Below are 19,178 nucleotides of genomic sequence, written 5' to 3' on the forward strand. Positions count from 1 at the left end.
TATTAAAAAGGGTCATTGACTTTGGACTTTACGGGTGCTCAGAATGGAAAGTGTAAGCACAGCTGTTTGGTAGTCAAAGTTATTTTTATTCAGTGTTGATCTAAGCTTTTAAATGCACAATACATGTTTCACAAATGTTGGTATTTTTTGTGACTTCTTGTGATGTTGATCAAAATAATGTTTATCAAGAATTAGTTTAGAATTAAAATTAAGAATTGTGTTAATAATTAATAAAAATACAATTAGTAGTAGTAATATAATTTTAGGTTATTTAAAATACTTTCTAAATAAAATGTGTTAATATTTTTGTGAAATAAAAAATGACTAGTCTGCATGCTTACATCACTAGTGTATGCAGGTGAATTTAGTAACACAATGAGGACACAATTGCAAAAATTTCTTTGGAATAACTGTAATAACTGTGTTACTGCTGATACAAATACATGCAGATGACAATGGAAAAAAAATAATATATATATATATATATAATATATAAATATTTACAATTTACAATGAATCGCTTCTCTGTGAAAATATCTGTGAAAAAAAATCATAAATATGACTTACATAAAATAAATATGTAAATTACTAATGTAGCTTTGAGTTCCTTTGTTAAAAATATGTTACAGAACAAAATAAATCAGTAATTCATTTTCTTCTCTGCATTTTGTGAAATGGGTGTTTTCCTAAATGAAATTACATGAATTTTATATTAAAAAGTGAATTTCCTATTAAATATTTTAATAATCCAGAGTGTCTCACTGAAGAAAGCCAATAAAAAAACATAACATCTGTACAGAGGTAAATGCTTATGAAAAAACAATACAAAAATGAGCACTTATAGAAATTTGACATTGTGTTGAGAGTTAAAATGAAAGGAAATGTTCAACCATTATGCAAAAATTAAGGTGTGCTTGCCTTGACTGTAGAGTGGAAAGAGAGAATATTTCTGAAGCTGAGAATCCCAAATGCTGTACAACTCTTGACCTAGTACACATACTATAACACACATATTCTTTAAATCTTTAGTTAAGTATATGTGGGTAAAGATTTGAATATTGGTTAACATTTCCTTTAATTTTTGTGGTAGTAATATTGTAAGAGAATTCATGTTTAATATTTTGTTTTATATATAAATCTGTGTACTTCACTGCAATTACAACTACATATATATTTTATATAATCTATTTTCAGGCACATCAGGAAATGAACAGAAACTGACCTGAGTAATGGAATTATGCTTAAACTAATGACCTAATGCTTGTATGAACTGAAAGGAGGCTGTACAAGCAAAGGAAGCACTGTGGAAGCAGCAAACAGAGGAGAAATTCAATTTATTTATTTATTTTTCTCTGTTTTCTTTATTCCATTGGAAAACTGGTATAACCAACCCAAAAGCCTCCTTTGAAAACTTTCTCTAAAGCTCCTGCCTCCAAAGACATTCACACAGTGCGTGACCCATTTGATGTATGGCGTGCATATGAAAAGTAATCCTCTTCATATAGAGGCTTCCTGATTGAGAGTCTGGAGCCTCTTTAATTACACTTTGTAGCAGGACTGAAACTCCCACCATCAACGCTTGGTTTCATCACATTTGTTAAACAGAAAAGGTTGGCCAAAAAATACAAAGAATTCAGTGATACAAAGAAACTGCAGTTAGGCATCTAAATGCCTACTGTTCTCCTCATGTCATCTGTGGAAGTACACTCCCCCCCCCTTTCCTCTCCAATCTTGCCCCCAGTTTTGTGTAACAAGGAATGGCAGAATATAGCATTAACCTTAGTGCTATTTTTGTGTACTTTTTAATTAATATAATTACATGAATGGAAGTTAGCTTATCCAACTTATGCACTTACTCCAAGACACTTAAATATGGATCAAAGCTTAGTTTCAGGCCTTCATATACAGAGTTGATGATCCAGTGCCCCATGTGCTTCTTTAGAAGACTCCTTAAAGCCATCATTCTCTAATCATATAACTACATAGCTAAACTATATCTCAGCCCTGACCACTGTGTTGTACTTTCTTCTCTTTCAATTGACTGGTAAAAAAGTAAAAATATGAACAAGGTTGAAAATCCTTAAAACTGGATTACATTCATCATACTTGAAAATTAAAGAACACGTCACCCAAAAATGTTGATGTGGCTAGAAATGAATGAAAACTAGTAGAATGTTGGACAGGCTATACAATTTAGAGCAAAGGTCTCAGACTATTCCAAGACCAACATTGCACACAGTTTGAAATGGGGGTGGAAAGTCAAACGTGAGACTCAACTTACTGAGAGTCTACACAGACAAAAGAAGCTTGTGTACTACCAAAACAAAAATAAATTAATCAAACAAAAAGGTATTACCACAAGTCTAGAATGTTCAGAGAAACTAGAGGAATATGAGGAACAAGTGAAAATTACTACTCAAAAAAAACCAAACAAAAAAAACCAAACCACAAAACAAACCCCACACAGTAGTTATGTTTGAAATTTGTTTTAGCTGTAGTTAGCAACTGTGCCCTGAAGGAATATTATGAGGTCTTTAGCATTTCTAAGTCCTGACATGCTAATGCTAGCCTTCACTAGCATTCTGGGGTGAGGTTTTGGTGTTTCTTTAAGAGGCAAGAGGTATGCCTCGAATTGGGTGTTATTAAAGTCTCCTCTGCAGCTGTGCACTGGATTGGATTAGTTTCAAAGTGAGCAGCCAATGTCTTTCACGGAGGTGGACCTGACAGAAGCTACCTAAATCTGAATCTTTGTTCAAGGGTTCTCTAATGTCTCCCTGTCCTTCAAATCAAACTCCTTCAAATATATAGGATGCATGAGAGCAAAGCAGAAGTCTGACACTCTTATTAGACCAGCTTCAACAAAGGACAATGCTAATGAAAGGAAGGAAAGGAGCCCTTCAGTGAAACTAGAATGTGATCCTGGGGGAAGGAAGGGGTTTATAAGAAGGTTAAGGGGCATGTTAGGGCTACAAGGGACAAAGGTCATTGTTCAGAGGTATTATAAAGACAGCCAGACAGGAAGTACCACCCAGGCATGGAATAGCTCCTCCCATGGTCATGAGGTTTAGCTGCCATTACTGAGCATGCCAAGTAGCTTGCTGGGGTCCATACCCTGTTGCTGGGCCATCTTCTGCACATCAAAGCCCATGTGCATGAGAAACTGGATGACGTTCATCTCCTGTCCTGTAGCCTGGTCTCGGATAGTAGGACATGTCGGGTTGCAGTGGGGCCATGGGCAGCTGTCAATTAAATGCATGGGGCAACCCCTGGGTGGGGCCTTATTGTTTCGGCTGTTGTCATGCAGACTGCGGTCCCAGCAGTGCAGCGCTCTGGGCAGAGAAGTCCCTTTCACTTGTATGTCGATCCAGTAACTGGAATAGACATTAGAGGGCGCTGTTGTTCAAAGATTTTCCAATTTAATATGAGACCAAGTTATACACACACGTGTGTGTGTGCGCGCGTGTGTGTATGGAATATATTAAAGGAATAGTTTATGTTAGCAAGATTAAACTCTTACTTTCTGGTGATGACCTCATGCGAGAGGCATGCTGGTGCAAACATAGCCCTGGAAAAAAACAGAGCAGAGGAGAAGGCATTTAACACACATTTTACAAAAAAAGTCTCTCATATCTGGGACAGCAGGTGAGTGAGATGTAGTTCCTCCAACTGCCTCTAGGCATGTGAGTTCTAAAGTTTCGCTTGTGCTTACGGGACATCTTTGAGGGTGTTCCTGAGCTCGATACCAAGGTTCTGGATGTAACGCCACTGGTCCTCCTGCACAGGCTGCCCTGTGAGGTGGATGTTGTCCACAGTCAGCTGGGCCTCATCAAAAAGCCACTGCACCACAAACACAGGTCCTAAGAAACAATTGAAACAATGAAAAAACACCACAAGGCAGATATACAAGAGACACACGTGCACAACCCAGAAATCAAAACATAATGGCACATGTAAATTTAGCATGCTCTCATTACTAAGCTGTGTGCTTTTTGCTTTACAGTCACTTACGTTTAATCGTGGGGTAAACTCTGTAACCAAAGAAACAATTCCATTCACTCCCTTCATGTGCTTGTCTACAGCGCTTGGGCACCACACCTCCCCAGTACCTGCCACAGAGAGTTCTACCATTAATTTAAATTCACAGAGTAGGATTTTGTTGGGTAATCAACCCAAAAGCCTCCATCCAAACCTCTAAGGTTCCTACTGCCACAGACATGCACACTTGGAGCGTGACTTCATATGTACACAGTACATCAAATATGAGAAGTAATCCTCATCATATAGAAGTTTCCTGATTGTTTAACAAGGCTACAAGCCAGACTATGTTAAAACTTTTAGCTGCTGATCCACAGTCATGGATTGCATGATTTCTCCATGCAAATGATCATCATCGCTTCCAGGATTTAATGATACTTAATGTTATAAAATAGCTTTGACAGTATAAGGACAGTGGCTGAACATCTCTTAATTACTACAACTACGTGCCACACCTAATCTGCTCTGGGGAAGGTTCATTCACAGTTTAGCCCAAGTAAGTGGGAAAAATCTTATCGGTTAATAATCAAACCCAAGAGAAACCTTTTAATTAAAGCAATAATCAAAATTGTGACCCTTAAAAGTGTTAAAAATAAATAAATAAATATCATATCATTGTTCACGCCACTGGGCAAACTCGTGGAAGGTGTGGCTGAACATACTTCACGTTGCTTGACTGTTCCACACATTAGAAGTCAGCAGATGTAAGCACATTTATTTGATGCTGAAATGTGAACACAAGGCTTAAGCTTGACATCTACCTTTGTGATACCCATAAAGTTCAAGTTTTTTTAAACACAGCCTGTATGAAGAAAATATTGAGCTTGGTTCACTATCCAATTTTAGTAGTAGCCCTTAAGAATGTTTTTAGTAGAAGCCAGGACTTTGATACATCTTTAGATGGAGGAGGGAAAAAGCCATAATGTTACATTTATCTGCATTTGAGATGTCTCCTACATTCTGAATTCATATCATTGCTGGCAATCAACAATGATATACAATTTCTAGCATTTGATAACCAATTATTTTATATCTTTTAGAATACCATCAAGTTTGGTCCACGATCAGTGATCTTTCCTGGAGACAACTAATGCATACAGATTGAAATTAATAAACCTTTAACTAGTATGTTTAACATGAGAAATTTTCCTTACTTGATGCCTCTCTTGATAGCCTCTATAGGAGCACAGCTAATGGTGTCCACACAATCAGTGAAGCGATATTGCTTGTTGTCCAGAAACCAGCCTGAGTCAGACAGACCCCTCACTTGGATGTTTGGATAACCCAGCTCTTCCAGAAGCTCAGCCACAGGGTCCAAATTCAGAAGAACCCCGGTACCACCCGCACTTCAGAAAACCCCCAAACACAAAGAATGAGCACAGCCGTCTCAGAGAACTGGAGGATTTTCTTAATTATCAACACTTGAGCCTTAACACACACTAACCTGCTTCCAGCTAAGAGAAGAATCTTGCCATTGTCCAGACCTTTACTCAGCAGGTCCTTAACCACTTCTCTTATGATGAGAGAACCCATGAAGGCATAGTCATCTGCAAACCACAAATACAAAATAAGATAAAAAGCTACCTGAAACCATGATAATACAACAGTATTGAATGCATAAATAAGACAGTGCCATTCAGCTTTCAATTTCACAGAATTGAAACAAAATTGGTGAGCCCATGGATCCCACCTTTAGAGGAATGAACTAACTTTTTATTGCAATTACAGTCTGAGCTGACTTACTTTGTTCTGTTTTTGTAATGGCTCCACTCCACACATCACTGGAGCAATACGGAATGAACCTGAGGCGAAAGATATGATTTCTTTCCAACCCCTCCAAATCAAATGTCATTCATGTGAATAGTTATTTGAAAATCTAGCTACATAAGCCATACATAAGAAACCAATGAAGTACTCACACCATGTTGGCATTCCACCAGTGAGGGTTTTCCTCTGGGAGTGGAGACAGAATACCTGTGCCTGTAAAAGAGAAGACAGACAGTAGCTACACCATGTGTTCCAGTCTCTCATCTGTTGTGAATAGGAGCCCCTCTTCATCATTATGGAAACATACAATTTTTAGCTACTGATTTTTGCTTTAGCTACTCAATTCATATTTTGGTGGAAACACTTTAGGAGCTTGATGGATTTAAAAGCTCTTTATAGGTGCACTGATCTGTAAAGCAGAATTATTAAGGTTATGGATCTCACCCGTTTTGGTCTGAGGCCATTTTGAAGAGCTCATGAGTCTCCTCATCGTCTCATATCGGCTGTCACAGTTCTCCTTGTTGAAACAGTACCACCCACCTGCAGAATAAGACACACCCTTTATGTTTAATAGGATTTAGCATATAATTCTGGCATCGCAAGGTATCGGTATGAATCCATGCTGGTTTTGTAACTTTGTGCTTACCCTCCAGAAACACCAGCCATCTTCTGCTTCCCTTTGACTCCTTAAAGTAGTACCTATGTGGAGACAGCAGAGACCCAACAAACTTACCCACAACTACAAGTGTCTGAGGTGGTACCACAACTACTTTAGATCATGTTCACAATATTGCAGGAATTATCAGTATATCAGGGCAATGTAGCACCATGCATGATATCTAGTTCCAGCTTTCTATGATCTTGGTTAAGATTCTTTGTGTGCATGGGAGGGGTAAAATCAGGGCAGGGTGGGTTATAAAAGGTATATGTACAGGTTGCCCTTATAGCAGTTTATAAAGGCAACTTGTAACCCAAACCAACAGCTTCCATTAAGATGTTTATCTGTATGGCTGAGATGGAACTGTAACACAAAAACTGTAAATCACTGCATCAAATCAGCATCCTGTCATCTTGCAGTTACATAATATCTAAATGCAGCGCAGAGTAAAAGCATAACTTCATGTAATAGACAAGAACCTGCATTCTAAAGCTTGCCATTGAACTACAGAGTGGTGGGAATGGTGACGAGACAGCACCGTTACTGCGGCTGTTATAATCCTGCGTCTAGATCTACGACTAGGTCTACGACTACACTGAAGTCACTGCTTTAGCACAGCGGCTCACAGACTCGCAGCACTGACACTGCCAGTGTTGCCGCGCATGCTGTGAAACACGAAGGTCACAACATGCACAGAAGAGCTACAGAGAACTTCACGTATTCTTTTGCTATATTGCATTGATATTTTCCCCAAACTAAGTATGGAAACAACTTGGTAATACAATTAGTAAAAGCCATTAATACAATTCAGTTCAGGCAGGTCTCGATAATGAATCTTTTGAGTGAATAGATTTTGAGCAGAAACTCAACAGTGGTGGGAACGTCAAATGACAACAAATAGATATTCAAAATCTTTACCTTAACTACCATCTTATTTGATTAATATGTCAAATAAAATGATAATTGTATGCACGTTTAGTGCATTTGTAACCCATTATCTGATTGCTTCGTTTGGGAGCAACAAGAGAAACACCAGCAATTCTGAACATAGCTTAACAATACATTACACACAAGCTACCTTCTGCCAGTCTAACCCATGACATTAAACCAGAGCTGATGGATACTATAATGCCCCCCTAGTGCTTTGTTCTCTAAAGTGCATTAACGCTCAGAGGATACTAAAACCATTCAGCAGAATCGCCATGATTCTGTTATCCACCATATGCATATTAGGTGGTGGCTCAGTGATTTGTGTTATTTATAAAGACTGTTTCATTTATTTTTGAGTTGATTAAACAGTTCCAAGTAAATCAATGCTGCATAGCAATCCAAGTAAAAAAGCAAAAACAAACAAAAAAACTCAACATTTTGTTTACGATAGACGCGTGTATATTTTAGGCTCTGTTTTTGCTCTCATTTGGCGAAATGTATACTCCAATTGCCCAGACGTTTCTGGAGATAGTAGCAGTTGCTTATATGACGTCTAAAAACTCGATGCTCTCATAAAATGTGGGCAGTGTGCCTTTAACAGAAAATACGCAACCATTATGTAGGAATCATCTTGTACATTTATGTTAGTTATTTAAAAGTAAAAAAAACTTTAAAATACACCAATTATTTTATTACAACAGTAGAAGAATTGGTACTGCATGTCACTAGCATAAACCAAATCAGTACACGAGTGCTGTATATAATGAATGGGAAAAAAAAAACAAAAAAAAAAACCCACCACCACCACCACCACAACATTAAGGGATCAAGCGTTAACTGAGCCTCGGTGGGTGGGGGGTGATTATAGGAGTGTTCCTTTAGATAGTTGGTCAGACATTGAGAAAAACGTGACGGTGTTATGATGACAAAAGGTGGAAGTATATACACAAAACGTTATATTGCTGGACAGCATTGAAACTAGAGAACTAGTATAATAGCATAGGACTAGTATAGCACTACATGGATTAACAAAAACTTTAGTTAAGGTAAATCTACATTATCATATTTGTATGGGAAGACTCAGGCAAAGAACACCTTAAATTTTAATTATCTTTATTAATTTTTATTCATACATGCCTGGCGGAGGATTACTTGTACTACAGACATTTCAAGAAATTACTATGATTAGTCGGAAAAGGCAACAGCAATCAAATCTAGGTCCACTTTTTCTGGCTAGGAATTTGGTTGATCTTTGCGCTGTGCCCCGCCCACCTGCTCCAAGCACCTGTGGTCCTCAAATGTAATTCTGGCAGTAGAAAGCGCACACAAAATGACTTACCCGGCTGGAGTTCCGTCGTTGCAAGTGACGGATGTATTTTCCACAAAATTCAACTTCATGTCATGATCAAGCTTTTGCGCAGAGCACGGGTAGAGAGACTGCGCCAAGTTCTTCACCTGAGTCATAAAACTGTCCATATTTTCTTCAACTGCCGTGAAATCCAGTGAAAAGCTCTCTGTTGTGTCTCCACGATCTCGGTAGGGAGCGGAAGACAGCACTCGTCGCAACTGGGGGTTGCGACCTCCTCGAAATCTTCTCGCGCCAAGAGCTCCGGATTGCAAGAGTCCCAACATCAGCGCGGAATGTATCAAATTCATCACCGTTATCTTCTTCTGGTGACGCTTCTTGTGCATCTCCCTCAAATGGTTACACGTCTAATTAATGTTAAAATGCCGGTTCAAAAAAAGCAATTCATTCAAAATGAACTGTAGGGGACCAGGAGGACCAGCTGCTGGCGTTCCTCAGTGGAACAGGTGATTTCACTCAGCTGAGCTAAATATTACCATTAACGAATGTTCTCACTAAACAGACTTCTTTATTGCAGTTTTCTTGCATGTAAAAATATAAAAGTAACCTTCAATCGTTTCCAGTAGTCCGAGATTCACCGTATATATGTACTGAGCCGTACCACCTCGTCGCGTAGAGTTGCTATCGCGAATACCTGTGCGTAAATTACGGCCTGGGTTTTGTTTAAACGTTTACCCCTTCCCATTTCTTAGAACCAATAGCGGGAGAGGGCAGGCCATGGGGCGCGGTCAGACGAGACCTCCACATCCTTCCACCCTTTTAATTTACTGAAAAAAAGCGCTCGTGCTTTGGATCCTTTGATCCACGATGTTTTATTTGATGCGGTAGTTTTATTGGCCTTGAAATGCCCGTTTCCTAATCCACACGATTTTACAGAGCGAGACTCGCTTTTGTGTCTTATGTATAACAAAATACAATAACGGTGACTGAAAAAATGCTTAAAGACACTCCACTCTAGTTTATAGTGTAAATCAGATCAAATAAAAATACTACTACTGCTATTATTCCTACTACCACCACCACCACCACCAAAAAGAATAATTGTTGTTGTTGTTATACATGATATAAATAAGACTATAGATGACCATCTCTCGAGTGTTGTTCGCCAGTCACCTTGATCACTTCTATTCATAGAACCTAGGTGTATAGGAACCTAATCAAATAACCCATAAGTATCCAATTCTAAAAAGCCATCTTCGTTGTAGCCTATTTGCATGTCGGGCACATGCGAAATCACAGAGCTAGAAGACAATATCTTTATTAAATAGGCCCGACCGAATTGAAGGACTGATGAAACTGATATGGGGAAGAGTGAGCTACAAACTTGATCGGTGTTGAAAAATAGTAGGCTTTTGCGGGATAGTGTGGCAGACACCACATTACGTAGATTTAGCCTATAGGCTGGGCCTAATAAAATTATTTCTAGGACTACATTTAGTCTAGTAAACCTTATAGGCAAATACAGTTTCGCTGTAGACATATCTACCAGGATCCCATCCCTATTTTCAAATCAGAGTGATAATTCGTTTATCATTATCATGAGGCTTGGATCACTGGTTTGGGAGCCGAGGTTTGTGATGTCTTAATTAACCGTTTCGCACATTAAATAGTTTACATTAGGGCGTGACGGACTTCGGGGATCCTCACACCGGGATTCATCGGTCATGGAGCGGCAAGATCAAAGATAGCCCAAACGCCCAATGATAATGGGACACTTAACTTTACAGAGCCCTGTTGTTTCAAACCAGTAGTCTAACTTTCATTTATGTAACACCGTGGTAACAGAGGAACCCACCCTTTGGCGGTAATTCACTGAGTGACTTTCCACGAGTCCGCTTTTGTTTAAATGCTAATCACGAAAAGAATAGACCAGTCACCCTCTATTCAGATACAGAAACGTGATAATTCAACACTCCTATTCCAGCCATAGTCTGCCAGTTACACAACACTGGTTCAACAGTGTTGCGAGTCGTAAAGTATTCTACATAAATAACACAAGCGGTATTTTAGGTTATAAATATCAAGATGTTAAAAAAATTGTATGTTTACGTTTGGACAAAAAAGCTTTACACAGATAAGATCGCTGTAGAATTTGCATTTCATCTTCTACAGCAGATCTCTGTAAAGTGCAGCTGAAATAGATCTATCGTATTTTTTATTAGATGAATTTAAATATGTAGTCTGCTTTAGTAGTAGACTCCTGAGCTATCGCATTATTGTTGCGAATGCTTGTGCTCCAATTTAAGTTTTATTCAACAAGACATGAGTCTTTGAATAAATCTATACATTATCTATACATTTGATTAACATGCAAAAAATGAAAAAAAAAAAGTAATAGGACAATGAGAGATCGCATAACAGTACTGAAGTGATGAAACCGAAAGCAAAATATAATTGTATGTGACGCACCTTGAGTTGCTGTTGTAGCGTCGTAGCCCTAATATGAAGTCACACTAACAGGGCTGTCGGTATTCATTGCGAAACTTCAAACAAAATACTTGTATAACCGGGCTAAGGAGGGAAGGGTCTGATTGAGTTTAGTTACTTTGACCCACACCTCTTGCTTTTATTATATGCCATTTATGAAAATCCCACGCAACTTTCCTTAGCTGTTGCACTCGTGTGGTGACCCACATAATTTGACAGTAAAATCGGATATGCTTACTTTAAAAGTGGTAGTTCCTGTTTAATAGTGGAATAAAGCAGACAACGTGTCATTAAACCTAAAACCTTAGGTTGCTCTTTTTCCCACCTGAGGCCAGATGGATTAAACTCAGAATTATGTCATGTGAAAGTGACCCAGCTGTTGTGAATGCAGTGGCTTCAAAGATGTCCTACCAGCCCACCAGCACCACCCTTTTCGCCTGACTCCAGCCCCCTATGAAAGTCAAAGTCACTCTTTCATCTCTGATCAGTTGCATGTGCCCTTCACAGATCCACAGGTTTTACTGGTTAACTTTGGCCTGGCAGAGCTGCCCACGTGACCATCATGCCTAGTTTTCAGACACATCACAGATATGAACACATCACACAAAGACAGAGAGAGAAAGAAAGGCAGACACAGAGAGGGAGACAGAGAGACGGCAACAGACAATAAGATGGAGACTGTCCTCCGCAAGCTCTCACATCCCTGTCCCTTCTGCTCTCCTTGCGCTTCATTTGCTTGACTCTCATGTCTCATGTGCTGTTGGTGAGGAGGGTCTCATGTCTCACATGCTGTTGGTGAGGAGGGTCCATCCTTGCTGATCAAACCCTGCTAGTTGGAACTGTTAGGTCAAGTTACAGCAGAGAGATCAAGAGGGATCAGGTTCTTGAAAGGGACAAGCTCCAGCTTCCATCATCAGAAACAGGTGCAGGGCTTCAGCCTAGAACAAAGCAGAGATTGACACTTAGAAAATCTCTTATTTCACATTCATATTTCAAAAGACATTCTTTCACATATTTGTGAAGTTCAAGCTTGAAGTCTTGTTTTTGGTTTCATGTATAGAAATGCATCTTCAAATAAAGGAATTCAAATGTGCCCATTTTTAGTTGTTGAACACTGAAATCTGAAGAATAATATTTAGGTCTCATAGATTTAACTGGGGTAATGCTAAAATTTTGGGGATGAGGCTCCTATTGGGATCTTTAATCTTGGAATGTGGTAATTGTGTGTTAGCAGGTTTATGGGGGATCTTTAGTTTTAAGGGTCTACATTCTCCATGTATTCTGTGGTACCCAGAGAAGAACCCTAACCCCGACTCAGTCTGGAGGCATCACTGAGGGTGTGGACTTGTGTAGAGAGAAAAGAGGTGGTACACATCTGTTGTGCAGACTCTGCTTTCATAACAAGAAGCCCTCTATTGGATGCAGATGATGCCCCTTTCGATATTAACTAATCAGTTCAAGACAGGGTAGCGCTTCTTTGGTGTGTCCCTGGCACAGGAGGTTTATTAGATGTTGTCAGGTTGCATACTAATTGGTTTAAATGGGTGAGTGCTATTTGTTTGTGAGGCTAATAGATATTTAGGGTGTAAACAATCTGCTGATTTGCAAGTGCCTTAAGTTGATAAAGACTAGTAGTCTGTACACTGGGTCATGAAAAGTATATTTAAGTATATTTTGAAATAAAAACTTTGGCATAGAATCTACAATAAGGAAGCAGTGTGCATTCCTGTGACTTGCAGTGAAACTAATCACACCATCTGCTATATTGCTTGCAATGTGCATGTGTGTGAACAAGATGCTTGAGGGGTACAGGGGCATGAGGCTGGGGGCTTCCTTCCACCAGAAGAAGGCTGTCATGCTTTGAGGGTGAACCAACAGAAAAGTCTCCTATCCTGCTGCTCATATGATTAAGTGGAATTGTAAGTCTATTAATATTATTACCCATCCTAACTCCTTGTAGATCATTCTCTGCATGCAGACAAAAACAATTTCAAGATTTGCTGTTGAAAAGTGAAGAACTGTAAAATAATACAGAAAATGCTTCAAACACAGATAATGGAATATAAAGAGCACATTAAAACTTACAATGAATCTACTCTGAAACTTGCTAACAAGGTCGTAACAAGGATAAAGAAGTACCAACAGCTAATATAATGGAAGCTGTGAAAAAGTGAGCAACAAAAACAAGCACAAATGGAAGTTGTTTTTCAGTGTATTTTACAGAGGTTATGATTCATAAACCAAACAAACCCACACATACTGGTGCAAATGTCTTCAGGAGTGACCCAAGCCAAAATAAACAAAACCCATACTAACTAATCATAACACAAGAAACCTACAACAAAACTTTCCTAACTCCCTAACAGAGACAAAACCCACACCCAACAAAAATGGCAGTCACTCCCTACCACCAGTGTCCAACACCAAACAAAATATTTACACTATCTATACACAGACAGAGACAGACAGACCCACAGACAGACAGACAGACCCACAGACAGACAGACAGACAGACCCACAGACAGACAGACCCACAGACACCAAAGCAGGAGGGGCGAAGCCAATGACGAAGTCCAAAAATGGGGAAAAACAAGGTCATACACAAATCATACACATTTTCAATTCAGCATAACAACTCCAAACCAAGTTTCCTTTTTCTCTCTTCTCTTTCTCTTCTGGGAGGGGCCTTTAAATAACCCACACAGTTGGCAGGGAAACCCGGCAAGGAACAGGGCAGAGTCTCAATCAGGGTGGAAATCCTGGCAGTGCATCTGGAAGACACACAGATCTTTTCGTAACACCCCTCCCCATAAGTGCAGACTTCCAGAAGATGCTCCAGCACACAAACAACAAAACAAGCCCAAACCATCAACATCTAGAAAGAGCATCTGCCACTACATTTTCTGAACCCTTTTTATGTTTGATGTCAATATTAAACCCTTGGATGATCAGAGACCAACGCATTAAGCGTTGATTGGCATTAGCCATATTCTGCAAGAACACGAGCAGATTATGATCAGTGTATACGGTGATGGGGTCTGGACTACCCCCAAGGTACATCTCAAAATGTTGTAATGCTAGGAGGAGCGCGAGGTCTTCCTTTTCAATAGTGCTATAGGCCAGCTGATGTTTCACAAACCTTCTAGAAAAATAACAAATAAGGTGATCTAGGCCTTGTGAGTCCTCCTGTAGGAGGACAGCACCGGCTCCACTACCACTGGCATCTACCTCAAGTGTAAAAGGACGAGTAAAATCAGGGGTTGCTAGAACAGGAGTGCTGCACAACAAAGCTTTCACTGAGTCAAATGCATCTTGACAGGGTTGTGACCATTCAAAAGGGGTGATGTCACGAAGCAAATTTGTGAGGGGTTAAACAACATCAGAGAAGTTCCTACAAAAGCAACGATAAAACCCTGCCATGCCCAAAAAGCGCTGGAGTTGTCTTTTCGTCTCTGGGGGAGACTTGTACTTGGGCATCAAGGGGATGCACACTACCACAACCCACTAATTTCCCCAAGTAGGCAACTTTGCTCTTACCAAAAATCACATTTTTCATGATTAAGAACAAGGGAGGCATCCAGTAGCTTCTTAAAAACAAGATCAAGCAACTTTACATATTGTTCCCAAGTGTTGGTATACACAACCACATCATCCAAATAGACTTCACAGTTAGGCATGTCACATAAAATATCATAGTCGTCATCAAACGCTGAAAGGTAGAAGGGGCATTTTTAAGATTGGATATTGCCGTATATTGTAGGAAACAGTCAGGGGTAGCAAATGCCGAAATGTCAGATGCACAAGAGGTTAACGGAACTTGCAAATATCCCTTAAGTAAATCAAGCTTACTTACAAATCTTGCTGAACCAATCTTATCCACACAAATTTTCCATTCTAGGCATTGGGAAGGAATCAGAAACAGTAACTGCATTTATTTTTCTGTGCAGAAGTGGTATGTGCCATCTGGTTTTGGCACCAGAATGCATGGGGAACACCAAGGACTAACACAAGGGATCGCAAGATGATTTTCTAACAAATACTTGGTTTCTTGATTTAGCAATGTACGTTTCTGGGGATTGGTACGATACGGTTGTTGTCTAATGGGTAAATGAGAAGCAACATCAATGTCATGCTGAAGGACAGTAGTACTAGTGGGAACGTTTGAAAATAATGTGGGGTATTTCTGAATGAGACTGGTGAGGTCAGCATGGGCTGCTAAAGGCAAGTCAGACAACTTTTCAGGGGGATGTGTTAATGCTTCTGAGTTAGGCAGACGAGCACAAGGCAAACAGTTCCGACCTAAATGCAAACCATCCTGTTCTGGGGCATATTCAGTAGGGGTTACAACAACCGAAACAGGACTACAAGAAGGGGATCCTGAACCAGTCTACTTAGTGTGGTCACGGTAGGGCTTCAACATGTTTATATGACACACACGCGACTTTCGTAGTCGTTTCAGTGTAGCCATCACGTAGTTGGTGGGAGACAATTTAGACAGGATCACATAGGGACCAGAAAAACATGCATTGAGAGAAGAACCAGTAATGGGAAGAAGAGCGTGTACTTTCTCACTGACCTCAAATTGTCTATTGATTGCCTTTTTGTCATATTTAATCTTCATGGTGGTCTGAGAAGAACACAGGTTCTTCTTGGCTATTTCTCGAACTGCCTGTAGCCTGTCACAAAGCCTAGAAACAAAGTCACAGAGACACAGCAGGGGCAGACAGCCACTTCTCATGTAAGACCTTAAGAGGTCCTCGAACAGCGTGTCCAAAGAGCAATGTGTTCGGGCTAAAACCAAGACATTCATTCACAGTGTCACGGATGGCAAATAAAAGTGGGACTCCCTCATCCCAATTTTTATCACATTCCAAACAATACATCCTCAGCATATTCTTAAAGGTTTGATGTAACCATTCCAAAGCACCCTGTGATCCTGGGTGATGGGTGCTGGATACTTGATGTTGTATGTTGAGCTCATAAGTAACCTGTGTGAATAGATTAGACATAAAATTTGTGCCTTGGTCAGACTGGATACATTTGGCTAGGCCAAATGTGGTGCAGAACTTAATCAGTGCTTTGATCACAGCTTTTGATTTTAGGGAACAAAGAGGAATAGCTTCGGGATATCTCGTAACAGAACACATCAAGGTAAAAAGATAATGATTCCCTGAGTGTGTCTTTGGCAAGCGTCCAACACAATAAACTAAACCTCTTTCAAAATGGTCCACCAACAACGGGGATGGGACGCAGTGAAGCGGATGGAACAACCTCATTAGGTTTCCCAACTACTTGACAGGTATGACAGGTACCTCAGTACTTTACTACATCAGATCTAACTGATGGCCAGAAGAAATATTTCAAGATAGACCACTCAGTGTTTCTGACTCCTATATGACCAGAGAGGGGGTGATCGTGAGCTAGAGATGATGCGTGGGAATGATACGACAAAGGAACAACTATTTGAGTCACAGAATCACATTCTTGGTTAGTTGTTCTCCAACACATGGTTCTGAATGAAACAACTGCTTTGAATTCCTGAGGGTTTATTTTTCCTATCAATCAGTTTAAAGCAATGAGCTAGCGTCTCATCAGACCTCTGTGCAGCAATAAGATTTGACCTAGACATCAGCTCATGCGAAATGAACGGAGCAGGTACAATAGGGTTAGTATCACGAACAGTTTCAGAAACATCAGAATCATTAGAAGGATTATTCATGAAAGTGTCTGATAGGGAACTGTCACCTAACTTGCGTGCCTGAGCACAGGTCAACACACAGTTTTAGTCAGTTCCCTGCCCATCAGGCTGAGAGTCAATAGGGTTTCCCGCAACTTCGGGTACAGGGAACACAATCCCACCAGCTATGTCATTCCCAAGTATAAAGGAAACTCCACTCACTGGTAATTCAGCATGAACGGCCACTTTAACACCAGTGTAACTGTCTGAACATAAAATCATTGTGCAGCGGTAGCCTAAGTATACCTAACTCAACGCCTTGAACTAGGACGTCACTGCCACAACAGGTCTGCGTTGAGCTTTTTCGGAGCATCCGCAGCACGTGCATTCTTGCGCTTAAGAGCAGGACAGTTAGCTATTATATGTCCATGCTCGTGACAGTAAAAGCATTCTCGTGTTTCCACTGGGGACAAAGCTATAGTCGAGGGAGGTGTGTTCTTGTGTTTCTGCGATGGGGCTGGAGCACGACTGTGGGATACAGGGGAATTAAAAACAGCTTTGTGGGTTAATACAAATTCATCAGCCAAAGTAGCTGCAACTGTCAAAGTACAAGCTTTCTGTTCATTCAGGTCCCCACCCCATTCTCAGGAAGCGACTGCTTGAAATCCTCTACAAGCATTGTTCATCAAACGTGGTAACACCACTGGCTGAACACCTTTCAAACAGTTTTTTCTCTTACAAATTCAGTGAAGGTCTGGTTGGGGGTTTTTACTAGCCACCTAAAGTTGTGCCTGTATGCCTCTGGAACCAACTCATAGGCTCGGAGAACAGTGGCTTTAACAACTTCATAGTCTAAACTCTGTGCAAGTCTTAGCGAAGAACACACTTCTTGTGCTTTGCCCACTAGTTTGCACTGTAGCATTAAATGACCATACGTCCTTAGGCAATCTCAGAGATGTAAAAATAGGCGTCCACCTCATTTTCCCTGAAAACAGGCACAAGGCCAATTTGACGAGTAGCATCAAAATTGTCAGCAGCGGGAGTAGAGTTGGTTGGGACCAAGGCCACTCGAGGAGAGCGTGGTTTAGGGACCGGAACAAATTCCTGTGACAGGCTGGCTGGCATAGGTGAGGCAAGCTTCCGAGGAAGAGGCACTGGCCTCTCGGGATCCATACTCATCCTCATCCTCATCAGTGTCACCTCCTTGTCCATCTCAATCTGTACAGCCCTAACACGTAATAGTTCTGTCTCACGCTGCTTTTATCTCCAACTCCAACTCCTTCAACTTCACCGCTAGCATAGGATCTACCCCAGGGAACAGAGACATAGTGGGATCTATACGTAGACCAGCCTCTGAGTCGTTAGCTGCCTCTGCCACTGGCGAACACTGAGCTGAGCCCATCGTAACACCCATTGGGCTACCAGTGTATTTTACGGAGGTTATGATTCATAAACAAACAAACAAACACATACTGGTGCAAATGTCTTCAGGAGTGACCCAAACCAAAATAATAAACAAAACCCACACTAATTAAATAAAACTACACACTAACTAATCCTAACACAAGAAACCTACAACAAACTTTCCTAACTCCCTAACACAAAAACAGAGACAAAACTCACACCCAACAAAAATGGCAGTCACTACCTACCCCCAGTGTCCAACACCAAAATACCAAACAAACAATGTCTATATATATATGTGTGTGTGTGTGTGTGTGTGTATAAACACAGATACCGAAGCAGGAGGTGCGAAGCCAAAGACGAAGTCCAAAAATGGGGAAAAACAAGGTCATACACAAAACATACAAATTTTCAATTCAGCAAAACAACTCCAAACTAACACACAGTCTCCTTTCTCTCGCTTCTGGGAGGGGCATCTGAATAGCCCACACAGTTGGCTGGGAAACCCGGCAAGGAACGGGGCGGAGTCTTAATCAGGGTGGAAATCCTGCCAGTGGATCTGGAACACACACACACACACACACACACATCCATCTTTCCGTAACAACAGCTTTATCGGTGTTATTTAAAAACACAAATTCTTTCTCTACAGTATTTTGGAAATTGTTTTGGAAAATATCATTTATAATCTATGGTTATTTTCACAACCGAGACAACAATAAAAGTGGTTGTTCTTATTATCTTACATAGAGTTAGAATTAATTCCCCCAACACTGGTGCAATTTATCAACTGAAGTGTACTTAAAAGCTACAGAATTTTATTTTTAGCAGCAGAACTAACTCTTTTGGCAGTGAAATGTTATACCGGTAAATGGTACTGACATAATGCCCTTCTGGAAGCCATCCTGTCATGC

At 40.3% G+C, this 19,178-nt stretch overlaps 1 protein-coding gene across 2 annotated transcripts; it reads right to left on the reverse strand.

The window, feature by feature from the left end:
* Positions 1-73: 73 nt before the first annotated feature.
* On the reverse strand, positions 74-18,726 carry notum1a (notum, palmitoleoyl-protein carboxylesterase a). Of its 2 annotated transcripts, none has more exons than XM_027009141.3 (12): positions 18,599-18,726; positions 8,730-12,121; positions 6,449-6,501; positions 6,247-6,342; positions 5,955-6,015; positions 5,779-5,837; positions 5,480-5,582; positions 5,190-5,381; positions 4,009-4,106; positions 3,710-3,857; positions 3,518-3,565; positions 74-3,371 (listed from the first exon to the last, which is right to left on the reverse strand). In XM_027009141.3, exons 2-12 carry the CDS (start codon positions 9,080-9,082, stop codon positions 3,065-3,067), a joined length of 1,518 nt encoding a protein of 505 aa, XP_026864942.2. In that variant the 5' UTR covers positions 9,083-12,121; positions 18,599-18,726; the 3' UTR covers positions 74-3,064. The 2 variants fall into 2 exon arrangements, with proteins under 2 accessions (XP_026864942.2, XP_081567161.1); XM_081711035.1 differs by lacking the exon at positions 18,599-18,726 and adding an exon at positions 15,760-18,561.
* Between the last annotated feature and the right edge of the window lie 452 nt (positions 18,727-19,178).

Source organism: Electrophorus electricus, chromosome 3, assembly GCF_041902795.1.
Source record: "Electrophorus electricus isolate QZ-2024a chromosome 3, ASM4190279v1, whole genome shotgun sequence".
In the NCBI taxonomy this organism is placed as follows: domain Eukaryota; kingdom Metazoa; phylum Chordata; class Actinopteri; order Gymnotiformes; family Gymnotidae; genus Electrophorus; species Electrophorus electricus.

Coding starts and splice junctions, on each gene's coding strand:
- notum1a (XM_027009141.3), bottom strand. CDS start 9,082: ATGCACAAGAAGCGTCACCAGAAGAAGATAACGGTGATGAATTTGATA. Junction 6,343..6,448: donor ATGGCTGGTGTTTCTGGAGG/GTAAGCACAAAG, acceptor CTTATTCTGCAG/GTGGGTGGTACTGTTTCAAC. Junction 3,566..3,709: donor AACACCCTCAAAGATGTCCC/GTAAGCACAAGC, acceptor GTTTTTTTCCAG/GGCTATGTTTGCACCAGCAT.